At 34.6% G+C, this 26,318-nt stretch overlaps 1 protein-coding gene across 3 annotated transcripts; it reads left to right on the forward strand.

Moving 5' to 3' along the window:
• The first annotated feature begins 21,889 nt into the window (after positions 1–21,889).
• On the forward strand, positions 21,890–26,105 carry LOC120262351. Of its 3 annotated transcripts, none has more exons than XM_039270447.1 (6): positions 21,890–22,007; positions 22,229–22,320; positions 23,717–23,967; positions 24,333–24,423; positions 25,557–25,626; positions 25,702–26,105. In XM_039270447.1, the coding sequence occupies exons 2-6, from the start codon at positions 22,265–22,267 to the stop codon at positions 25,753–25,755; spliced, it is 522 nt and encodes a 173-aa protein (XP_039126381.1). In that variant the 5' UTR covers positions 21,890–22,007; positions 22,229–22,264; the 3' UTR covers positions 25,756–26,105. The 3 variants fall into 3 exon arrangements, with proteins under 3 accessions (XP_039126381.1, XP_039126383.1, XP_039126382.1); XM_039270449.1 differs by having other exon boundaries at positions 25,560–25,626; XM_039270448.1 differs by having other exon boundaries at positions 21,946–22,050.
• Positions 26,106–26,318: the final 213 nt, after the last annotated feature.

The following is a 26,318-nucleotide window of genomic DNA, read 5'->3' on the forward strand; positions in this document are numbered from 1 at the left end:
AAGAGTCTATATTAGTATTCCTCTATTAGTATAGCATGAATCCGTCTATGTAGGCTTGTAATCGAGTAAGTTGGGTGGCTCTTGTAACTAATCAACATGTGTATCCTTCGGAAAGATTTTGTACAGTATATGTTAGGCAAGCTAAGAGAAAGAAGAAACAAATAAAATGAGAAAAATGAGAAAAATGAGAAAATTCTATTGATCTCCTGGTGCCCATATTGGATTCACTTAGAAGTTGAAGCCTTACTTATGAACCAAAGGACTCTTGATTGGTTATTGAGGATGTCTTTAGCGATTCTAACTCTGGTAGTCATGGGATGTGGAGTGGTTAGGGAAAGCAAGAAAGGAAGTACACACACAGTCATGAGGGAAACATTCGAGACAAGATAGGACTATCTTTATTGTGTTGATTGCTTTACAACTCATCATCTTGATTTTACTTCACTTGTGCTAGTGAAGTTCTTCACTCTTGAGCTTGAGGTCATATATTTAGCCTCTTATCATTATTCCCTTGTTCTGCATGATTTGTTTGCTTGAGGGCAAGCAAACATTCAGGTGTGGGGATGTTTTGATAAGGGCCTAAATGTATGTATTTATATATAAGATTTATACATGCTAGTATGCATTTTTTTTATTGAATTAATGCCCATTTTATATTTAAATTGGTTATATTTGTGTGTCAAGTCTCAGGGAAGCCGAGTGGAGCTCAAGAATGCAATTAGGAAGAAATCAGCATCAAAAACTACTTCTTTGAGCTCTAATACCGAAGCGGCACTATAACAGAAGAGTTGGGTACTACAGGAACTCGGCTGAAAACCTTGCGGGCTCCATGCACCCGCATGAAGCCCATGAGATGCACTTGAAATTTTAGCACAGTTATTGTAGCAAAAACACTATAGTTAAGGTACCATAGCTAGAACTATAGCAAAGTACTGTAGCACCAAATCAAATTTCGCCCAGAATCGGATGTAATCCTCATGGGCTCTATGCGCCCGTAAGGCTCGGGCAGACATTTTTGATAGAGAGGTTAGGGCAGATTTTAGAGAGCTTTTTCTTGGAGATTTTTGAACCATAGGAGAAAGCAACTTCACCCGAGCAAAAAAAGGCCAAATCTTAATTCTTGAGGGAGGAAATCAAATGGAGAAGCGTTATTAGCCAAGATCCTCACTGATTTCATCTTTGGGGAGCTTGAAGACAACAAGGGAAGCCACCCCCATAGCGGCGTCCGTGGAAGCTTTCCATGTTATTCCTTCTCATCCTCGTGCTTCCTTTGTTTGAGGGAGTTTTATTATGCATTTTATAGTTGTTTCCATGAACTCATCTCTTGTATTTTCTTGTATGGACAGATAAACCCCAATGTCACTAGATGTCGGTGAACCTTAGGGTGAACATGTTTAGTTAAATGCTTTGAGTTGTTTTAATGTAATTGGTTTGTTTCATGGTTTAAGATTTGTGATCTTTGATATGCTGATTTGCATGAGAACTCTGTATTTCAACTTCTAGGTCATACTTGGTTGCGTGACCTACGCCCTCGTACTAGCCACACTTAGCTTATTGGGGATTCATGTATGAATGCGCCGTGACCATAGGGTATTTCATACCCCTCCAACCATTAGGATCAGACCTAGATATTGAGTATCGGTCCTAATTAGAGATCTCCCTATTTGTAATACAATCATAGGAGGATTTGCTCAAAAGAGATTTTGAGCCAATACTTGTATAGGATTAGGTGTTATCGCGGTGACCATCGGGGATAACCTACTTTAGGATTTCTCTAGAATTTGCTTAACAACTCAAGCATCCCTTTAGCTTTAGTAACCCTAAGGGAATCCGCATCCGTGACCACCCTCATTTCTTAGATTTTCTCAGTCTCACTTTGGCGTATAGATATTTCTTCACTTAGTTTTAGTTTCCTTAGTAGATTTAGGGCACTTGAATGTAATTTGGTAGGTTAAACAATGAGTAAAGAGGAAGTAAGGGTAGATCTTTGGGCCCAGGGAATCCAATCCTTTCATGCTTGTACGAGAGATATTACTTGACGACACCGTGCACTTGTAGGGATAATCATCAAAATCCATCATTATTGTTTCTTGCTTCTCAATCGATTCAATTGCGCTCCTAGGAACAATCAGATGGCAAAGCTCCACTCTAAATTGTGCCTCTCAATCATTGCTCTAATCCCCAGAAAGATCGTGGTGAAGGTCGCCTCAAAGTTGCCTCTAAATCCCTCCACCGAACTTCCTCTGAAACCCTAACTTTGGGACTTAAAAGGGAGTTTTTAACCCAAGTACAGGTGTGCTTGGGCTTGCCTTTCAATCATGCTATTTGTCACCAGGTCTAGGATTTAGCATCAATAATATTTTTGCCATACAGTATAGTGCATGGCCCGAAAGCACGCCCATGCTTGAGTTGTGCTTCCATAAGCACGACCTTGCTCATGGAACAATAATCAAGTTTTTCATCCTGTGAATATTTCTTAAAGTCAAATGATTGTCCCAGCTCAAAAGCACGACCACGCTTAGGCCGTGCTTGCCCTGGCTATTTGCAATTTGGTTCTTTTGATGCTGAATTCACTCCAATCTTCATCTTTTGATCCAAAATCAAATATCCTCATTAAGAACGCAAAGATATTCAAAGTAGTACTAAAATATATAAAAAAATGCTAAAAGACAAGTAAAAAATGAATAAGAGGTATGCAAAATATGTGTATAAAATGCACTCATCAACTAGATGTTATAAGCATATTATGATCATAACTCAGGTCTAAGAGAAAAACCCATGTCATCAGATTCTTACGAGTCATGTTCAAATACACCAATCCCACTGATGTATTTATGACATATGCTCCCACTATCCCATAGTGTTCAACTAGCACTTTTTGTCAAAGTATATTGTCAAGCAAATCCTTATGAATCTTTAATGTCCAATTAAAGATTCTCTTATTTGTGAACTATTTAATTGCATAAGTACTAAATCCTTCTAGTGCCCTCCTTTTTATCCCATAACAGCATAAGGTTCAAATTTATATACAATGACTACAATGTTCAAAACTAATTAAAAATGACATCAAAAGATTTATATGAACATCAAAATAAATGTCTATCATTAATTATAAGAATTTACAATATAAATGAAATGCCCTAAAACAAGAATCCTCATTGCCATTCCAAGGCATAATCCTAACATAAATAACATTGAGAAGGACATTCAATTTTGGGATTCCCCTCTACAAGTTGCCACACCCCATTCTGTAAGACATGTATGCAATAATCGCACGACAACCCTGAGGAAGGATACACATCATCCAACCCTCGAATCACCTTAAGGCTTACAAATTCCTGGATTTACACAAACCTATACACGAATAACAAATAAGGATCATACAAAGTATGGGACACAATAGTACCACATAGGAAGCAAGTATTTCAAAAAACATGTCAATGGAGGTCAAAGAGACATACAAGTCGCAAAATATAACCATGATTTCCAAAAATGATAAGTGTGCAAGTAATACATGTTTTTAGAACCAAAGACACTAGTGGATCCATGTTCCTTATACAATGTAACCATGATTAAAAAAAAAAACAAAACTCACACCAAGACTTGAGATTGAGAAGGGAGGAAATAAATGACTGCCGAGCACTTCGCCTCACTACACTGCCACTAATTGCTATAGCCTGGAAGGAGAGGAGAAGGGTGAGTAACTAAAGTCACTCAATGAGTGAATTAGCACAATTCTAAAAAGACATGAAACCACACCATTTAAAGACAAATTTATAAGCTTTTACAAGTATACATATCATCTTAAAGCAATTTCAACAATATATATATATATATACACACACTATTCTTAGAGCATTTGTGGAGATTGCCTACGCCAAACAGTGTCAATGAGGGGCTCAATGAGGTCCTCATTGATCTGGGGATACCACCCGGGATTGAGGCCATTTGGAGGGTATGATGAGTGGTATATAGGGTGATTTTGGGGAAGATTGAGGGAACTTTTTGGAGAGTTTTTTTGGCTGCCACCATTTGGAAGAAAGGAGAGGAATGAAGACATCATTTTGTTGAGAGTTTGGCTTGAGGCTTGGGAAGATCAAGGGGCTTGAACTTCAAGGGGAAAGCTTCATCATCAAAGGAGGAGGAGCATTTGGAATTCCTTGGGCTAGAAGAAGCATCATTCAGCCGGCATTCTCTCTACTCATCATCATTCGGATTAGGGAGTGCCATTTATGCATTTACTTCTTCTTTTTGTTATGTTTGAGATACTTGTTTGTGTGATGGCACACTAGACCCCGAAGGCCACTGGATGTAGGTAAACCTTGGGGGGTTCATCATGTATTTTAGATGCTTCACTTTTATTTGGAATGCATTGGTGTGATTTATGGTTTAGCTCATTGTGTTTTATGCCTAGAACTATTATGTGGAGAAATCCATAGTTCTTGTTTGAGTTGTACATGTAGACGTGACCTACTCCCGTGTACTAGATCATTATTGAGCTAGAAGGGGAGATCTTTGACCAACATGGCGAGAAATTGGATGTAGGTTTTCCCTCCGAACCATGAGAATGAACTTAGGTTAAGTGTATCCTTGTTGCGCGATCTCCATTCACTTAATGCAATCGTAGGAATATGATTAAGGAGATATCCTTGTCATCATTTGTACGGGATTAGGGTTTAACCGCCGAGAAATTGGGGTTGAACCATTGTTGAGGTCCGTCGGTCTAAATCACCCTTGCTATTTTATTCCTATGCATCCCTACATCATGATGACCCCTCTTGGGAATCCTCATCCCTAGGCCTATTCTTATCATCATTGCTCTTGTGATTTTCTTGCTCGCCTTGGAATTGTTATACTTGTGTTTTATTTATATTCTTGCATGTATTAGAGTAGTATACCATGCTTAAGTTGTAAGGTTAGAAAGTGAGTGATGGAGGAGTAATAGGAGCTCCTTAGCCCCGTGGGATACTATCCTTGGGCTTTTGCACAAGGTATTACTTGAAGACCCCGTACACTTGCGGGTGATCAATCAAAGAGAAAGAAACAAAACTCACCAGTACTACAGTAAACCTACAATAACCATGATTTCTTAGAAAATGAAGGTCCATGCATGGTTTCAACAATATTGAAGGAAAAGGAAATACATGTTCTCCTCACATGCTTCTAATACTAAACATACAAGAATGAAGACAAAAATCAAGCTCCTTATGCTCATCAACCACAACCCTAGATCCAGCATTCAAAATAGAAATACCAAAAAGAAAAACAAGGTGAGAAACAAGAAGATGGAAGTACTCACTTTGCCCAGCCCTATGGAGAAGTAGAGAGAAGGAATGGAGCTTCAATCTAGGATGAGGAAGGAGATCATCAAAGGGGTTATTCGTATCAAGGGAAAATGTTAAGAGAATGAAAGAAAAGAGGGGAAAGGAAGATAAAAAAGGGTTTAGGGTTCAAAAATAACGAAAATACCCTCTCCTCTTTACTAAAGACCCAGAAAAAATCAACTACTCATGTGTCATGCGGCCTCGCATATGAAAGAAAGCGTGGGCCTCATGGCCGCCTATCCATGCCATGCAGGCACACAGCCCCCGGGCAAGCCCATGCGGTCAACTTGGAATGTTGGGGGCCAAATAACACAAAGTAAAGATACTTGGGCATGTGGTACAAACACGTGGCATGATACAAACCACCAAATTAAGGTATTTGTATTCAACCATTTAATAAGAGAAATTAAATCTCTAATGAGCCAAAGCTTGCATGCCTATCCAACAAAGAAGAAACAGTCTCTAATAGTGGCAATAGTTTGCTAATCAATTGAATGGAGGGGCTAAAATCTTCTAGAGATGAAAAATATGCCTAATAATCTAATGGAGAAAATAATATTTAGAAGTAGGAAAGCTAAGCCAGTAGAGCTAGAAATATATAAAAGAGGATTTTTGCTATCATGTTAAGAGAGGTGAAAAAGGTACTAAACGTTCCACTATCACCAAGCCCATATTCCTCCTCTTCATCTTCCACTCATCCTTCTTCTATTTCTTCCCCGAAAGACTAATCTCCATTTAATATAGGCATTGGAGCATTCCAAGAGAGCTAAAGGCTTGGAATGAACTTGTTTTCTCTATGTATTGGTTGCATCGATTTAGCGGAGTAGAGAGCATGAATCAGTCGGATCATTAAATCCCAAGACCAGATCTAGGAGAAGCCTTCCTAACTGAAGGAGGTCTCTCATGTTGTGACCTCTAGTATTGGTTCTCTCTTTCTCCTTATTTTGTTAATCTACATATAATTGATCTTGAAGATGGATGGATTTTTGGCATCAAATCTTTATAACGAGATAATTAAACTTACTTGGAAAAAACTTAAATATGAAATATTAGTGGGGAAAAAACACTGATTGCTCGTTAAATATGGATATTTTCTATATATAGCTTTTCGTTATCTTTAAAACCTATATTATTATATTAATTATAATAAATTTTATTTATCAATGGGATAATTGGTTAGGTACTTCAAAATTTTTTAATGCAGCTTGTTAATGATTTTAATAATAATATCTACACAAAGACATAATTGCCATAAATGACCTTTACAATAATATTCAATAGTTAATTAAATATAATTGAATTAAAATGAAAGCACTAAAAAAACTACATTATATCAGAAACTGTTAATCAAACTTTCAAAAACAACACACTTAACTTAAATTTTAAAAAACTTCTTTACTGGTTTTTCCCATCATTGACACATTGGATGGTTCTCGGGTTTCTTTGAAGACTTCTTTGAAGACCACATTAGATGTTTGAAAAATATTTTAAAAAAAAAGTATTCACAATCTATGGACACATTGGAATAACATAATTAATGAAATCATTAATGATGCACATAGATGGTGCCTGGTTAATCATATCAATTGCTTTTCAATTTTATAATCAAAACTTGTAGCCACAATTTGATATTAATATTCATAGCAAATAATACAAATCAGACAATATTGTCTTCATTGAAATTAAAAGATAACCATGAATTTGATGGAGCTAAAGTAATAGAAAACATAAATGAAGTATTCCTATATAGATTTCAAAAATACATATTGATAAAATTGTTTATTACAATTTAATTTTTCCACTACTTTTATTTTTTCATCTTTTTACTTGAAATCTGAGTAATTGGAGCACCATTTACTGTATTTTCTAAAAAACCATCATTTTCAACTATGAATGGATTAGATCATTTTGCAAGAGTTTTATTTGATGTACTAACCTCATTATTAGACACAGAATCATAAAAACCACTCAAAATTTATTGAGTCATGATTATACGAAAGAAAGTTATTATGAAAATGTAGGTACAAATACCGAAACTATGTTCAACTCAGCAATATCATTTGTTTAGGTTGAGAAAACACATTAAATTCTTGAAAACATTATTTTTTTTATTGTAAAATCAATTATAGACATATTGAACGTGGAAATCAATTATTTAATAGTTAATATTAACTTACTTTACACTTACTTAATTTTCGATATAACAACTTAAAATATATTTGGATATTATATTAGTTTATTATTGTTATTTAACCTCATAATCGTATAGTTTAATTATGTTGGCTGATATTCTAAGTTTTTTTTTATTTTAATTTTAAATAACATTGTTTCCGTTACACTAAACTGTCATTTTCAACAAGACAAGATCCATATGTAAACATTAGAAATTAATTGAAAATATTGTTATGTAATAAAATAGTTATATTTGTTAGGTTTGTTGTTATATAATTCATATTAAATTACAAAGTTTTCTTTATCAAATCATCTCTCAAATTATTAGCAGTCTTACTAAATATGTCACTCCCCGACCCGTAGGCCCATAGGACGTGACAATCGCCGCAGCAATCCCAAGGAGGGATACCCCGCCACTCAACCCTCAGGACGTCGCAAGACTAATCAATACACCTGGAATTCAACAATAGTAACAACAACAACAACAACAACAACAACAACAACAACAACAACAACAAGAAGACTGTAGGAGACAGAAAATATAGAGGTTCACAAATACACAAGGAAACAACACTAACAACCATAAGAAATGCTAGTACATGAAAGTTTAAGAGTTATTTAGACACTAAACCATACAACAAAGGTTTCTACACACTAGTGGATCCATAGGTCTTATAATATGTTCCATGACAACAACAACATACATGAACTGAAGGAAATACAACAAAAAATATAACAGTAGTAAATGCCCAGTACGCTGCCACACAGTCACACCTACTACCTGCAATAGACTAGGAGGAAAAAAGAGAGATGAGTAACTCAAGTTACTCAGTAAGGGGAGGTTAGCACAACTTTAGCAGAAATACACCAACATTAATAACACTAATAAAACATCAAAATAAAAGCTTTACCAAAACAATACTAGTTTAGAAACATTAACACATATAATGGAAGTCTTCAAAAGGATTAAAATAACATAATAATACCAAAAAAACACACATATAATGGAAGTCTTCAAAAGGATTAAAATAACATAATAATACCAAGAAAACCATTTTTACCTCAACTAGGGTTTACAACACCAAAACCACAAAACATGGTTTTAATAAATAAGCACAATACCCAACACTCAACCAGCATAACGTGGTCTAGAAAACTCTCTAAACCTTCGCCATGGCCATGGCTAGGTTTAGAGCTGTCAAGGTACTCATGCCCTTGACGTTGACGCTATTAGTTCACCAGTTGGTAACTCTGGCTACCCGATAAATATCCAGTTAGAGCTCTACACTCCCACCTGAACTGGCTCTCGTAGTAACTAGTCGATCATCACGCCACCTCAGCAGGCTGGCCGTGGAGACCGCCTACTGTAGTAGGATATCACCATACAGTCACCACAATAAACACAACTGCATTCGGAGTATAAAAGTCATCCATATTCATCAATCAACAACACCTCGACCATTGTACGAGGACAAGATAAAACACAAGGAAAGCTCAAGCTTTTAACACAATTTAATTTACAAATCCCACACATGAAACAACATGGTAACCATTTCCTTTCAACCATTTAAAATGAGTTTCAAGCCTTAGATTTCACAAAATCAATGATTTCCACAACAAATCTCAAGTTTCATACAAAATAATGATTTTACAAACTCATGGATATATATATATATATATATATATCAATCACAAATCCAACAATAACAAATCAAAAGCCAAATGAGACATCCAAGATTTTCTCAATAATTACTATCATTCACCAAAATACCAAACAAGTATAAATCAATAAAACTTACTTAAAACATGATATGTATATATATATATATATGTATATTCATCTCTAGCTATTGTCATTCTTCTAATTAAAGCTATACTCAACAATTCCACTCACAGAATTGGCGATTTGTGTTCCTCGCTAGCTACTCTTTGGCTAAATCTTTGACTCAAGCCAAGACTTATCCTTGCCAAAGTATAACAAAACACAACAATAATTAGCAAATAAAAAAAAACACACAAGAAAAACCCTAAGTTTTCTAACAAAGAACCCTAATTCGATCCTAGGGTTAGCTCAAAGCTAGGTCTAAAGGTTACCAATGAATTCCTGAGGGTTTTAGCTTCACTCTAGTCCAAAGAAATCAAAGAAACAACTAAAGATTGTTGGTGCTACAGTAACCTCAAATTTTCTACAGTGAACCCGGCCCTTATACTATGATTTTTTCCCAATTTACAACACCAATTCAAGAAATTTCTTCACAAACATTCTCATACATGAACAACAAGTCAATGGCTTCAATTTGAGCAAATAAACAACTAAATCCATGGAGAAATCTAGGTTTTAAAATAATCCAAAGAAAGGAAATACAAGAAGAAAATACTTTATAAAACATTAAATTCAAACTTACCAAGTTCAAGAGTAAGGGAGGAAGGGAAAGGACAATTGATTCGCCGAAAAACCACGACGGAAAAATTTTAGGATGAGAGAAAGGTTCGGCCAAACTAGGGAAGAAGAACAAGAACAAAGGAAGAAAAGTTTTTAGAGTAAAAATTCGTGCTGCTACAGTAACTAGCTGCTGCAGTAACAGACACTATAGGACTGGGCTGCTATAGAACCAGACTGCTACAAAACCGGACCACTACAATATTGGGCTGAAAAATCTATAGAAATGGACTAGTTCAATTTACAGTAAAAACTGGTTATAAAAAGTAGCTGCAAACACTCATGATTTCAATAAAATCTTTTACTAATAAATCCAATTTTCATTGGACATCATTTATAGAAAAAGTGATGCCAGTCTTTATCGTTTTCACTTGGAATAATAGTTGCAACAACCCAAGGACTACAAGCTAGGATAGTAAAATTATAAAAAATATATGATTATCCATAAAATAGCAAAAAAAAAAACATACAATTAGCTTTATTTAACTAAATCATAGAAGATACAACTACCAAAAGTATGTATATATTATTTATTTGTATCATTTCTTTTTATTAGTTTTTGAATCAATTCCTTCACTTGCTAGGTCATTAGAGATGGAGTACATCGATGAAGAGATTTGATATCTAATGGATTAATCAATTAGAGTAAAAAAAACATGATAGTAATATATAGTGATCTATATATTTAATTATTAAAAAAGTTAACTATAATTGTTTTGAAATTTAATAACTTCTACAATAAGGGTATTTACCAGCAGCTTCGTTGTATAATAAGTATTAGATATTCTAACCTTGGTGGCAATGAAGTAGTTTCTAAGTCAATTATGTATATTAGACCAAAAATAAATTTAAATAAAATGTTAGTACATTTGAAAAACTTATAAATATAACATCTTAATCTGTTGGGTGTGTTTGGATGGAGGTAATGAACAATGTTAGAATGGGAATCATTATTAATAGTAGCTTATACCAATGTTTGGATACACAACTGGTAGAATGGGAATGGAATGTGTAGGTAATAAATAGTGGTATTGTAGAGACATATGCATTACCCCCAAAATTGGGAGGAATGGAACTATTTTGGGAGGAATGAATAATATTAACCTTTGAAATGACACTTTTTCCCCTCTAAAATTAATTAAATAAAACTTATAAAATTAAATAATTAACTATAATAATTAAATTAAATAATAATTAAAATAAAAATTATTATACATAATTACAATAATAAAAGTAAAATGACATTTTTGCCCATTAAACTAAGAATTAATTAAAATAAGATATTTAATGTGAAATTTAATTATAATAATTAATTTTAATAATAATATTCAAAATATTCTTTAGATAAAAAATCTATTTATGATTAATCGGATTTTTCTGTATCAAGGGTATAAAAGTAATTTTGTCACATTCTCCTCTTAAATTTTTTTTCATTCCCAATGAAATATTCCTCCAACCAAACACAATTTTCATTCTCATTCATATTCCTACAATATCATTACCATTACATTTTCTATTCCTCCATTCCCATTCCATGAACCAAACGCACCCTTAGAGTGATACACTTACAGTATGATTATTTTATTTTACTTTAATATGTATTATAAAATAATCTATCTGAAAAGTTATTATTAAGAATACTAATCTCACAAATTAAAATTGAATCAGTATTGAATTAAAAGATTATTTATAAATGTACAGAAACTGATATAAGATAACCTATCTGGAAAACTATTTTAAAAAATTAATCTTAAAATATGATTAGAATAAATTAATTTCAATATAATTTAAAATAGGGTAAATTACTGTTTATCTCTCATGAATTTTAAATATTCCTAAACAGCACCTCCAACTTTTGTACACCCCGACAGCCCTTTTGTTATTGTTTAAGTTCCCTTTTAGCACCTATCGGTCACTTCAACTGGGTCCATGTTATGAAATTTCATTTATGCCCTTGAAAATGGTGGGAAAAAGCCGTCCAATCACATCATGTCCGACCTTTATGCATATAATTTTGTATATTTTTTTTTTGCCTTCCTACTTGCCTATTGTCAAAACAAAGTTTAGAAGGCTCATCACATCTTCTTCTTCTTCTTCTCCTAATTTGGTTTGTTCGATTTGAGTTCTGCCGCTTTCCTGATAAGGTGAGAATTTCTTTGTTGCTCTCACTTTGATCATTCTGCGGGAGGGAGTAATGATGTATAAAAATGCAGATTTATTATGGAGAGTTTTTGTACTATTGTTAGATACAACGGGGAGGGACTAGTGCTAATGTTCACGGAGCTGACTTCTTAGGAATCAGTGTTAGCTAAGATATGTGAGCGATGTAGTCTTGATGTTTCCCGTGTCAGGGTGATGTTTATCACATCTGATGGACATAAAATGGTTTGTCCAATAGAAAATGAGGTTGACTTCCAGCGCATGTGTCACGTGTACTCCATCTTCAAATGAGGTGTAGTCGATCTTGTTGTTGAGACAGATGATGTGCCATTATCGTATCCTACTGAAAATGATTTCTTCTCGTTGTAAAGTTCTTCTTTTTTATGTTTATCTACTTGTAGAAGTTAATTATTGTTTAATTATCCTAGTTTCTGTTTAAATATATCAAGTTTCCATTTAAAAACTGTCTTTTCCGCTTAAATTATTCTATTTCAGTTTAAATATTTGATTTAACGTTTAAATTTTCTAGTTATCATTTAAAAATTTTATGTTATGCTTAAAATATTGATCATTTTCATTTAAACTAAAGTGTTGGCAAGAATTCGGATTCTTCGAGTGCTTCGGTTCTACCTCATGGCGACCTGACGGTGTGGCACACCTTCTTTTCTCGTCAGATCAATCTGAAGTGTTGTTGTTGGATATCGGATAACATTTTCAAGGCGATGAACATTTCAGAGACACACTTTGAAATTTGGCAATCAAACGGAATTTTGACTTCAAATCCCTAAAGAATGAAAAACATCAGGTAACTGTGGAATGTGCTGCCGATGGTTGTCAATGGCGTCTTCATGCATCAAAGGAATATAATAAAAAATACTTTCATAATAAAGACAATGCACCCGTCACACACTTGCGGTGGTGGAATTGGATCGGCGTCACATTCGAAAGCATCCAAAAAATGGGTAAGCGCATCGAGTAATTCAGAAGCTCAAGGGTTGGCCCTTGTACAAGGCCAATAACATTCAGAAGGACATGTTACGGGAACATGGTGTCCACATTCCATACAAGTAGGTTTAGTTGGGAAAAGAGCATGCCTGGATGATCCTCGATGACAGCGACATCTTCAGCTATAATTTGTTAATTTGTTATGTGGATAAGATGGTTGAGACAAACCTCGGCAACATTGTAATTGTGGAAAGAGACGGTGAGCGTTTTAAACCTGCATTCTTTTTTTTCAGTGCGTGTATCATGGGATTCAAGAGGGTTTGCAGGCGGCTGTTGTTTCTTGATGGTGCCCACCTCCTTGGAAAGTATCGGGGTACTCTACTGGGTGCCACAGGCAAAGATCGAAACAATGGCTTTTTCCACATCACCTTCGGTATTGTCGACAACGAGACCGATGCCAATTGGACGTGGTTCATTTCCAAGTTAGGTCATGCTTTATACGATAAAGGAGATTATCAAGAGATAATTACATTCATGTTAGACAGGTCTAAGGGCTTTGTGAATGCCATTGCGAGAGTCATTCCTTCTTCCCCACATGACACTTGGAGGCCAATTTTATGAAAGCCAATGTCAGACTTGGGAAGGCATTGAGGGAGGAGTTCTGGTCCATATACTTTCATATTGCATGGGCATCCACGGCTAAAGAATTTGATGATAGCGTGCATGAACTGCAGGCCACATCACCTGAAGCCTATCAGTAGTTGATTCATAAATCAGATATGTCACATTGGTCAAATTATCTTTTCAGAGGTAAATACTGGGAGGAGATGTATTCAAATGTTGTAGAGTCGTTTAATGCGTGGATCAAAGAAGCTCGGCATTTACCGGTAACCAAAATGGTCGACTCCATAAGATATTTGAATGTTGATTTTATTTAACACTTAAGAATTGTTCTTATCCTTTAAAAAGTTTCCCTTATTGTTCAAAAATCATTGTCTGTGTTTTACTGTCTGGATCTTCATTTAATTTCTTATCCTACTGTTTAAAAATATTTGTTTCTATATAATTAGTAGTATCTTTACTTAACCTTGTTTAAGTGTTTGTGTTCTATGTTATATAGGTTCAAGTTGATATGCATGTTATTCAACCCCCGTGAGCAAGCAAACAAATGGGAGACCTACTTATGCTCGGGCATACATTTGAAGGTAGAGATACTTGTTGAGAAAAATCAAAATCTTCATGTTGGTCATTGTGTTGATGATCGTTATGAAGTGATTGACCAGTGCAGCAACTCTGAAGATCTTATTAGCGGCTACTTCATCGTCAACAATTACAAACTAGCATATAAGGAAGTTATATTCCCCATAACCGACAATGAGAAGCTTACGGATGAAAATTGTGAACTGTGTTTGCGACCGCTTGTGACGAGAAGGCAACCTAGGTGTCCTAGACGAAAGTGGATCGAGTCACAAGTGTCCGAGGTCCGCGAGTTATATTGCAGCCGCTGCTATATGTCCGGTTACAATCGCAGATCTTGCAATGAAACTATCCAGACTAGCCATTGTAAATGAATAAATATTTAAAAAGAAACAAACTTATTTGAGTGTCAACTTTTGATATTTAAACAGAGACATTATCTCTTAAACATTTTACTTAAACATTTTTAGAAACAAAAACGGCATTGTAAATAAACAAAAAAGTTAAACAAAAACTCTTAGTATTTAAACAAAGACAACATTATTTAAACAAAACCAATGATATTTAAACAGAGAGACAATGTTATTTAAATAGTAACTCTGAAAGATAAATAGAAAATTAAGAATTTAAAGCAGAGAAACTTAGAAATTAAATAGTGACAGTGATATTTAAAACAAAAGCAATGATATTTAAATAAGATACAATGTTATTTACACGGTAACTCTGTTTTACATAATTATATATTAATCTTTTTTCACCCCGGTAGACGAATCTCCTTTCTCAGTGATGCCGGATGTACTCCCTTCTTTAAGTATGTGGGTAACATATTTTAAGCACCAATAAGGGACGTCCGCTTACAGTAACCATAGTTTTTCACCGTTGAGTAGCTGTTTGATAAACTGCAGGACATAGATGGTGTAGTCAACACTTCCTCATTTCTGCCTTGGGGTGTCAGTGTCGTGAACAAAAGGGTATGTTATAGTCGCTAACTCGCCGAGGTCCATATCGACATAATAATCGAATAGTCTCCGCTGTCGAGATTTAAAATTTGATTTTAGAATCCCGACTAAGAGATAACTATCAATAAAACTATAGTTATCAAAGCACTTACAATCTCTTGGTGTCTTTGTCATACTCCTGACTTTCGGCAAAAGTATAGTGCTTGTATTCTTGCTTGTTGTTATCAAGAACGACCAAATGGAAGTGGTCATTCATGAAGATTGGCAGGATGACTATGTTAGCATCATACATGTTATGCGCGGTATCTCCCATCATAGTGAAAGCCATTTCATTCTTGCCCTCCTACTTGGATATGAATAGTAAAAATAGTTATGTGATGGAGGCGTGCTCCATATGACAGTCATGTGGTTAAACGGTAAAAGATAAAGTATAAAGTTAAATGGAGACAAAATAATTCAAGTGGTAACTCATAAATTTAAACGGTAACGTAAATATCTAAATGGAAACTAACATATTTAAATGTTAACTCATAATGTTAAATGATATTATATATATTTAAAGTATAACGAAAATACTTGATACATATGAATCCATCATGCAATTCAGGTAGATCTTTAATAACTCCTTCTCGAACATGATGAGGTGCCCCTGTCCGGGGTATCTTTTCTTGTTCGGTGGAAAGTTTGTCCGCACTTCCTTGTATTGTTGGTTGGAGAGGACCATACTGTCAACTGCAGCACCGGTCATCGTTGTTTTTTCGCTAACGTTTCCTTGCCCCTCGTCAGCAAAATCTTTTGGTTCATCGCCAAGTACTGTTGTTGACGGTTATGGGAAAGTTTCTCCCTTCGATGCAGCGATGTCGTCCACCGGTTAGACCGAGACAGGGATTTTATTGAGAATGCTGTCAACGATCTTTGTCAATAGCGGGCATGACGACAGCATCAACCGGAGACATAATCTTTGTCGATTCTTGTTGTTGAGGGATTGTGTCTACCTTCGACACGGCACTATCGTCCACCGGTTCTACCGAGATGGGGATCGCTTTGGCCATCGGCGATTCCACCAAGATAAGGATCTCTTTCACCATCGCCGGTTCCACCAAGATGGGGATCTCTTTCGCCATCATATCGAATACAACTACAGTTTCTTCCGGAGCAATTTCCTCAGACGCTGCCATTGTAGCTGGCCGATCAATTGCTGGTGGTGCTGTTATTATTTCAACATCGGGCGGTGGAGAGAGTGACATTATTGTTTTTCTTCTTTTGGTGATTCTCTTCAAACGTGACCCTCTTTCGAATGATCGTCCAAATGACGTCCTTGTCATCAAAATCTGACTCCGTCCCACTCACGTCCTAGCCAATCACCGGGGCTACCTCGGCTGCATCCGGGCTTTTTGAGTGGCTTCTGTATCGGGTGCTTCATTTGTTTGTAGGGATGACACATTCGATTGTGCCCATCCTTTTAATGGCTCTACTCGAGCAACAAGCTGAGGGAACTCAGTCATCAGTACGTGGCACGCCTGCAGTAAACGATGCGATGACATCATCGCCAAGGATGGTCGTAGCTGTCGGGGGGGTGTTGCGATCTAGGGGTTGTTACGGTAAGAGGGGATGTTGCCGTCGGGGGAGGGGGTGTTTTGGCCGGGCGGGGTAGGGTGGTTATCCTCCGGTGCCGAGGAATTCATGTGCGGGTTGGGCTGTCATTAGGTAAACGACGTCGAGGGCGCCTTGAAGATAATGGCTTGTTATCCTGCCTTCCCGCTAGTGGTTCAGCAGCAATAGCACCCCCTAGCGTATGGCCTGAACGAAGATTTCTTCATCCATATTCGCCGCGACTAGCTCAGGAAACTAACATAGTTAAACAGCACAATATCAATGAAATCATCAATTTAAACAATAACAAATGTTTTTAAACAGTTAACTCAATAATTTAAATAGTTTACATAGGTTTTTAAACGATATCCCAAATAGTTAAACAGAAACCTGATATTTTAAACACTAAATCATATTTTTAAACATAAACATTTGATATTTAAACAGAGACTCATGATTTATTACCTTTTTTCCTTCGAGCGATGACAATATGGCTTCTATCGACGCTTGCTTCCGGTAACTACTTTCACCATAGCACAACATCCTCATGGGTTTTGCCAAATCGCACGTTCGTTTCGGTGCCGGTCAGCTTATAAAACCAGATGTTCAGTATGACCGAGCAACCTTTGACGTACCCTGTATTTGTCTTCTTCGAGGCGCATCTCGCTTGCACTCAAACGCTAGCTTATGGGACGTTCTCCATCTGCCACTTATGCGTCGCTTGCGCCCATACATATCGTCCCATGCCAGGTTGGTAATCAACATAGTCAACGATCTAGTTCGGAACCAAGCAGGACGTTTTTGGGAAGAGGATTGTACCCATGAGGTACACCATCAGGAGCTTGACAAAATTTTCTTCTTCTCCCCTTTGCTAAACAAGCTGCTCAAGTGTTCTCTTGATGGAGTCTCTATATCTCCCGTAGGTCTGGAACAATATCTATCTTCAAAAGCTAAGCGTCATTTCTTCTTCATCTGAAATACGACTGCGTCTCCATCCCAATGCAGTCCAAGAACGAGAGCCACATCTTCAGGCCTGAAATTTACCAAGCTTCCCCCGATCCTGAATTTGTTGGTACGACCATCATATCTCTGCAACAAAAGAATCAAGGAGGGTCCTCTCTTGGAACACAGCTTCAATCTCGATGAATGCTGCAAATGGTGTCCTCCGGATTATCTCCCAGTGTCGTCCACTCATGTGAACTTTCAACTCAGCCACAATCTCCACTACCGGTGCCAAGTAGTATCACCCATTAAATAGGTTGACCACCATAATCGCAAGCCTGCGATAATAACCAAACATTAAACATTATTCAGATAAATTTAAGCAGAAAGTAAAGTTTTTTAAATGGTAACCTAAATATTATTAAACGGAAACATAAATATTTAAACAGAAACCTCACATTTTAAACAGAAACATCAAATGTTCAAATAAAATCCCATTACTTAAATAGAAACCTCAATTTTAAAACTGCAACCATATCAACGTAAAGGGGAAACCTACATTGTAAACATTACATAGCATAACAATCGAAAAATCTCTTTCAATCGTGTACACAGACGAAAATGAAAACCAAAACAAAACCCTAGCCGATAAATCTCCCTATAGACTTCAATATCATCCAATAAAAATAGAACCACAAAACAAACCGAAAAATCTATTTTTCTAATACAATAGTTTATTAAAAAAAAACCATAAACACAACTTTTTCAACGGCGTCCACCTCTGCTCAATACCTTACACTACAAACTGATGAAATGCCGAATACTTGAGCGGGAATTTTCTTCGAGACAATGGTGGAAAGCGAAGTTCTTCTTCGAGACAAGGATGCCCAGGCAAAGTCAACTTTGGAAATGAAAAAGCTGAAGAGGCGAAGAGAGAATAAAAGTATAACCGGAACCAGTTTTGGTTGTTTCTAGGGATTACCCAAAAAAAATAACCTCCCACTTTCTCTCAAACCAGAAACATGATTGCACTGCCACAACTTCCCATGCAAGGGTTAATTTCGTCCATAAAAGTTAAAAGTAACTCTGTTAACGCCGGTTATAATTTTTGGGAGTTTGAAAATCATTGAGTTAAAAAAAAAAAGGTGATTTTTAAGGATATATAGGTGTTTGTATGTATATTATAAAGTTATGGGTGTTTTTGGTAATTTCAACTATAAAATAAGATGACTTACATCTATATGCTCAAAAGGTATTTTAAAACAATGAGGACTTATCTTAATATATTATATTATAAATATTATAATATTATTATATATATATATATATATATAATAAGTTTTGGTGGAGAAACCTTTTTTCTCTGTTGCATTATGTATGTCAAACAAGTATTTTACTTTAATATATATATATATATATATGTATATATTAAACTGACTAAATGGATTAAATAACATGTTTTTTGAACAGTCCAATTAATCAATAAATTAGATTCATATTAAACAGTTGCCACTGTGATCATTATTGTCAGGGATCTTCTTTGGGATTTTCTTAAACTATTGAAAAATAAAATAAAGTTGCTAAAAGGAGTTATGTTTTAATTTTATAATTCGCTTAGATGATAGCTATCAGTATCTATGACCAATTTATCACCTATCCTTTCTCTTTCGAGACCGGCCACCCAAAACCCAACGCCACAACTGAACTGACACACCCCCGCCGGGTTTGGGCCTCTTTTTTTTATTTTTTATTTATAAATTTATCTACTCACATGTCTAGGCCCAAATATTATTTGTTGTCATAATATTTGATATAGTAATAAAAGGTTTTTATACAACTACATAAACAAACTAAAGTATAAAAATATAAAAAATAATGCTATTTAGGTCCAATAATCAGGCAAAATTAATAATTTGAATAATGTAGATGCCAAGTTAACATTTGTGTCAATGTCAGCATCCACATCAATTTTTTTTCTCTCTTTCATTTTTGTAAAAAATAATTTTTTTTATAATGTAAACCGTAGTTGTAAGAAATAGAATGGAAAGGATTGGAAGATGATTGAAAATGAGAGGGAATGAGAATAAAGAATGTGTTTAGTTAGTAAGACATGCAGGAGTAATTTTTTAAAAATAAAAAAAATAAAAAAAGAAAATGTGGTAAAAAGATTTTTATATCCTTAATACAAACTAATAAAAAACAATGATAGGTTAAATAATAATAATTTTTATAATAAATAATAATAATTTTTTAATTATAAAATTTTTGACTATTGTGATTTCTATTTAACTAAATATTTCACTTTAATTATTATTTATTATTAAAGTTATTTATTTAATTATTATTTGAACTAAATTATTATCTCTAATTATTAGCTATTTATTATTTCACATTAATTATTAATTGTTGTTAAAATTATTTATTAAATTATTATCTGATTCAGATGATGTAATTAATTATTTTTTTTATGTATGAGTTATTATTATTTCACTTAAATCATTATTTATTATTAAAATTATCTATTAAATTTGAATATATTCCTTTGTCCTCTAAAAGCTTCCAAATGTTATCTTCTGAAATTGGATCAAATCGAGTATTGACTTTTTCATAAATGATATTTCCAGCAATTAGTGCATTTGCGACCATTTCAAATCCCTTTTTAATGAGTTTTTCCATCATTGTCATCTAATTTTGTTTTCTTAGCTTTTTTAGTTGTTGAACTGTTCGAAACTTCAAAAGCAATTCTAGATTGATTTTTAGAGGGTTTTGAAAAATCAATAAAGTGACCTCCCATAGTTTCCCTCCCAATTATACATCATTAAATTACTTAATTAGGATTTAAAGACCAATTCCCCCTACAGCTCTATATGTATCATCACAAGATCACTCTATCGTATTGTTAGTAAATCTATTTTAATATTTTAATTCATAGTAGAATCATCATGTTGAATTAGATAATTATTAGTTTTTTTTCTCACTCAAAGAAAATTTTAATTTTATTTGTACTTTGAATAAAATTTGGATAGCAATGAAATTCTATTAAAGATAAATAAAAAACATAATATAAACAAACAAACAAACAAAAAAAGGTATAAATATCAAAATGGTCCCTCTATTTTGCGTTTTTCACCCTTTTAGTCCCTCTACTATAAAATATCCTCCCTTTTGGTCCTCGTATTTGTACATTTTCGTTTTTTGGTCCTTTCATTTCATCATCTAGAAGGACTAAAAGGGCAGATCCGTCAATTGGAAAATAAGGATCTAGGTGTCATATGAATACTTGATTAAAATAAAATTAGATTAAAAAAAGTGAAAGAAGGAACTCATGAAGCGGCATTATTTATAAAGGTCTTTTAAAATTTTTTAAAATTTATAGGAAGTTCTCCCTCCCTCGGCACCTTAAATTAGGTGGCTAGAAAAAGAAAGGTTTCAAAGGGCTTCAAATGGTCAAAGTTAATCATTATTTTCCCTTTCTTAAATTAAAAATATTTATTCAAATGAGGCAAGGACTCATTTTTACAATCCAAAACCATCCATTTACTTTACTTTCCATTGCTGGCTCTCAATCCAAATATAAGCATAAATATTAGTATTGATTTAAAAATATAAAAATTGAGAATTTGTTTAAAAATTTTAAAATGAAATTTTAGCTCGAAAATTAAGTTATAAAAAAGATTTTCTTTTAAAATTTTATTGAAAAAAACAACTTTATAGATCGATACTCTAATGTTGGTTAGCATTATGGTTTTCAACATAAATGCTGCATGGAAAATGCTTTATAAATATCAATAAATCATAAACTTTTAAACACATGTCATCTTGAAAAATAATTGATTTTAATTAAAAATAAATAATAACCCTAGAGTTTGTAACATCTAATAATATATGAAAGATTATATAAATAAATTTAATCCAAATTGAAATATCAAAATTTTTTTAGAAATGTTGAAAAAACATTAAAAGAAAAAAGTCACAAGTAATTTCTGAAAAATTAAAATAACAAATTAAACCTCTGATAATGAAAAAAAAAGAGTAAATTTTACAAGACCGAATATCCACTATATCAAATATTTTAAATATAAAATTTAAAAATGGATATGATATAAAGACCACAGCCGCATGAGGATGAACAAATTAAAAAAAATAAAATAAAATATTAAAAAGGAAGAATAATATAAAATGGAAAGGGTATGTAGAAAAAGCAAGGCATAGAGACCACTTGCTCAGCCGCTGTGCCTTGCATTTTGTCTGCAGTCGAGACGAGAGAGGCGGAAGGTCCGATTCAGTCCGATTCTTTCAGATCCATCATTCAATTCATGTTCTCTTTTTCTTTCCTATACTTTATTTTTTGTTTTTAATTATTTTTTTGTATAATTACAACTTTTTTTTTTCTTCCCTCTATAAATTGCCTTGGTTTAATGGATAATTTTAATATAAAAAAAAGATAGAAAAATTCTCTTAAAAAAAGTCATTCACTTTCAGAAGCTTGATTACAGGGTTTGATGGTGGGGCTGGTGATATTTAGACGCTAGATGCTCGTCTCCCGATCTCTCTCCGCTTGGATCTCCCGAGTTCTTGCCTGCATGGGGTAAGCCATCCGATCCCTTCCTTTCTCTTCTATTTGCCCTAAATCCTAGCTTTTTGTCTGCTTTTCTTTCTTCCCAAGCTAATAAAATTGTTCTTTTCTTCAAATGGTTTGCAATTTTCGTTAAATTTGGCTTGTTTTTTCGCCCCTTTGGATTAAAGGTGATTTTGTGAGATGAAACTGATGTTTTGTGGTGATTTTTAAGTTTCTTTTTATAAAAAAAATCGATCTTTTATTGTTTCTGCATGAAATTGGAAAGAGGGGAGCTGCTTTTGGATGATTTATCTTGGCTTTTTAGGGTATTCGTTTCCCTGTTTTTAATGAGCTCTTTGAAGCGGCGATCTGTGCAGATTCCCAAGGTGAGAGATTGAGTCCTTTCTGAGTAAGATGAGCGAAATGCCTTATTTTTTCTTTAATTTTTCATAGATTCTCTTGAGTTCAATCTGCTTTTTGGGAAGTTCCCTTTTTGGATTAGTTAGGTTTGTTGTAGCAGGTGAACCCTTGGTATCAGACTTCTTTTTTCCTTTGTCTCTCTTTTTATTGTTGGTTGTGTTACGGTATTAGACAAGGTTGATCAATGTGTTTGGAGTTCTTTCAAGAGATAGTTCTCATCAAACATACTTGATAAGCTGCTCAATATCTAGAGCTTTCTTTAAGAGCAATTTAACTTCTGTGAGACGAATATCTTGTTGGAGTTATTGCTTCCTGCTGAAGAAGTCAGAGCTATAGGTACTATTTGGTGTGTTGACTGTCTGCAAATATAGTGGAATTAGTATATATTTACCTAGAATGCTAACTACTTACTAATAGTTATGAAACAGTGCAGTGGCCTGTTTGCAGCAATAGATGTTATCTTGGTACTAAACTAGGGTTTTTCGTTTTAGCATTTTTTTGCGGTTGTACTGATACATGAACATGCCTTTTGTGGTTTAGTGCTCTCTTCTTTTTAAGGCTAGTGGGCAACCTTTAAGTTTGGATTTCTTCCATTCATTTCAATTCAACTTTACTTGGTTATTTCTTCACCATTTATGGGTTAAATTCCCCATTAGCTGCTTCCTTCCAGACTTATGTCCCAGTTTTCATGATTTTGTTTAAATTTGTAAAGCGCATTATTCTATTTAAGTGGGGGTAGGAGTGTAAGGGATGAAGATTGGTTCATGCTGACTGAGCCCACTGCACCGTCTCTTTTGATATCTCTCATATACCCACTGGCACAAATGATAAGCAATTGCTTTATCAAAATTATTAGCAATGATATTATGCCTTTATTTCAAATCAACAGAAAATTTCCTATTTCAATCTGCTTCTTTCGGCCACTTGATGATTTTGTAATTGCAAGTGAGTTTTGAAGGCTGATACTAATCATTTACATGGTCAAACCTGATTTGTAACAGAGCAGAGGTTGTCTTGGATGCTGTACTAAGCCCACTCCAATCATTGCAGTGGATGAACCTTCAAAAGGTTTGAGAATTCAGGGCCGAACAGTTAAAAAGCCTAGTATATCTGAGGACTTTTGGAGTACAAGCACATATGAGATGGAGAACAGTGGAGTTCAGTCTCAGAGGAGTGTTTCTTCAATTAGCACATCAGCACAAACCCTTGATGCTGGGTCAGGAAGCTCTAGCAACCCTGCTGAGTTTGTGAACCACGGCAAGTGTTTTATTTAATAACTTTCTTATATTTCCCTTATCTCTAGATGCAGCAATTGTGTGAGTACATTTCCTTTCGCTCTGTTCCTGCAAGTTTAATCTTTTGGCTGTTCAATATGAGATGTCCTCTAAAAGAACATAAGAGCTAAGCCTCATAAGGAAATTGTGAGTTTTATGGATAATATGAACACATTGGCACAATGTGTTTAGGGCCAAACTACGAGTAGTATGGTATCCAAGCATAATCATAGTGTAATTCATCAAGAATTAGGTCTTCTTTTTGTCATATTCGATCTTACTTTTGCTTTGTTTGTTCAGGTTCTTAATTGGGTACTTATGTAAATATATAGTCGTATGTATTGTCAGGTCTTCTTCTTTGGAATCAAATCAGACAACAATGGGTTGGAACTAGAAGGCCGGAGAACCAATTGCAACAAGTCAAGGAACCTAAGTTAAGGTATGATTGCCTCCTTGTGCTTTCTTGTTGAAAGTGGCATAGTTGGCTTTTCCGGGTTAGAGTAATTCAAGTTGCCTTAGGAGCAACAAATGTTAAATCATTTTTAGTCACTTGAGCAATTTATGCATAAATGTTAGAAGGATTGTCCAAACAGCATGAGGAAGTTTTACATACTATGTAGGCTTGAGTTATAATTAAAAACATCAGATAACATGAATGAAAACAGTTTGCTATGATAGTTTACAGGAAATGGTTTTACTATCATAGAAGTCCATGCAGGTTAGTAAGTTTTATGTATTTATTCTTATAAACTAACATTCCTGCATATCATTGTATTTCTGAAGAGAAAGGTAAAAAACAAGCAAAGAATAGAAAAACCTCCCTGTCTGTCCTTTGAAATTGATTATCAAGGAGTTCCAGATACTTTTTTTTTCATTACTAATTTAAATGATAAACAAGGGCTCAAAAAAATTTATTTATTGAACTGAAGGCTGAGGGATGCGTGTGGAACCTGAGCATCCTTGTGTATAAAATATACATGGAGTTTAGGATTTGTGTAGACTTGTGTTTGATGGTGGTTTGGATGATGTAATAACCAATACCATGAGATCCGTGTATTTAAGACTGACTTGAAGACTGCATCATCTGCTTTAGCCTAAGTGTTGTTCATTCATGTTGTTTGTCAATGGCCATAGTTTGTAGACAATCCAACCAAGCTTGGGTGTTTTGAGTGTTGGCCTTTCTTTGCTCTCTATTATTCTCACGATCTGGTAATATGTATAGGTCTTTATCCATTCTTGTATGTTATAATTTTCTTGGTTTACCAACCAACATAAATTATTATTGCAATTTATGAGCAGAATCAGTTTTTCTTGAACACGTCTCAAGTTAAAGGTTAAGTAGATACTGTTGTTGATAGTGACGTAGAGTTTTCCGTTTGTGATGCAAACCAATATCTTTTCTTTTCTTTTCTCAAATATAAGATCAAATCTTTACATTTTTGCATTTGATCTTGTCTTAAGGTTTGAGCGGTTCGTGTAAAGCTTCTATGAGCATATTGGAAGCATTTTATTCTTCTCCCTGTTGACCATCTCTTTGTTTAATCTGACCGTTTGTGATTTTTTTTATTTAAGCAGCTGGAATGCTACGTATGACAGTTTGTTGGGCACGAATAAGCCATTCCCACAACCTATCCCGCTTTCCGTAAGCTAACACTAAATCATTTAATAATCTTGAAGTGCCAACTTTGGAAATCTGATGGTTTCTATCTATATGCAGGAAATGGTGGATTTCCTTGTGGATGTCTGGGAGCAGGAGGGTATGTATGACTAGAACTGGAAATGAATAGTGTGGTGGGGGACATAAAAGAATCCTGGAATAAAGGTGGAGAGAACACCTTCCTGTGATTGCTTTGGTTCTGGACCACCTTTATATGGGGTTTTCATCAGGCCTGGGGCTTTACTTTTAGATTATAGTGGGCATTATTCCAAAAACAATTGATGTAATACTTTTCTAGCATGTGTCTTCTCATTTATATATATGTTCTTCCCCGTTTTTCTTATGGTCTCTTTTTCTTTGTAATCTGCATATCAGAGGATGATATAGACGATAATGTTTCTTGTATGATGCGCAAGAAAATTATTGGTGAGTAAAGGATGGATCAGGACACTTGTTAACTGCAAGTTTCGAGCACATGGATGCTGTGGACTTAATGGCCTTGTTTTGCCATGCAGGAATCTTAGGGACGCAGGCAAATTATTTATCATTAACTGGAGGGTTTTTAATTGATTATTGTGTCTAGTGAGCAGCTTGAGTTTGGTTTGAAACTTTGAAAATCTTATCAAGTCAAAGTTCAAAGATTTTTTATTTGGGATTCACGAGTTGAATGCTTAGCC

This window comes from Dioscorea cayenensis, chromosome 5, assembly GCF_009730915.1.
Source record: "Dioscorea cayenensis subsp. rotundata cultivar TDr96_F1 chromosome 5, TDr96_F1_v2_PseudoChromosome.rev07_lg8_w22 25.fasta, whole genome shotgun sequence".
Lineage (NCBI taxonomy): Eukaryota > Viridiplantae > Streptophyta > Magnoliopsida > Dioscoreales > Dioscoreaceae > Dioscorea > Dioscorea cayenensis.

Coding starts and splice junctions, on each gene's coding strand:
- LOC120262351 (XM_039270447.1), top strand. CDS start 22,265: ATGCTCGTCTCCCGATCTCTCTCCGCTTGGATCTCCCGAGTTCTTGCC. Junction 22,321..23,716: donor CGAGTTCTTGCCTGCATGGG/GTAAGCCATCCG, acceptor GTAACAGAGCAG/AGGTTGTCTTGGATGCTGTA. Junction 25,627..25,701: donor CACAACCTATCCCGCTTTCC/GTAAGCTAACAC, acceptor ATCTATATGCAG/GAAATGGTGGATTTCCTTGT.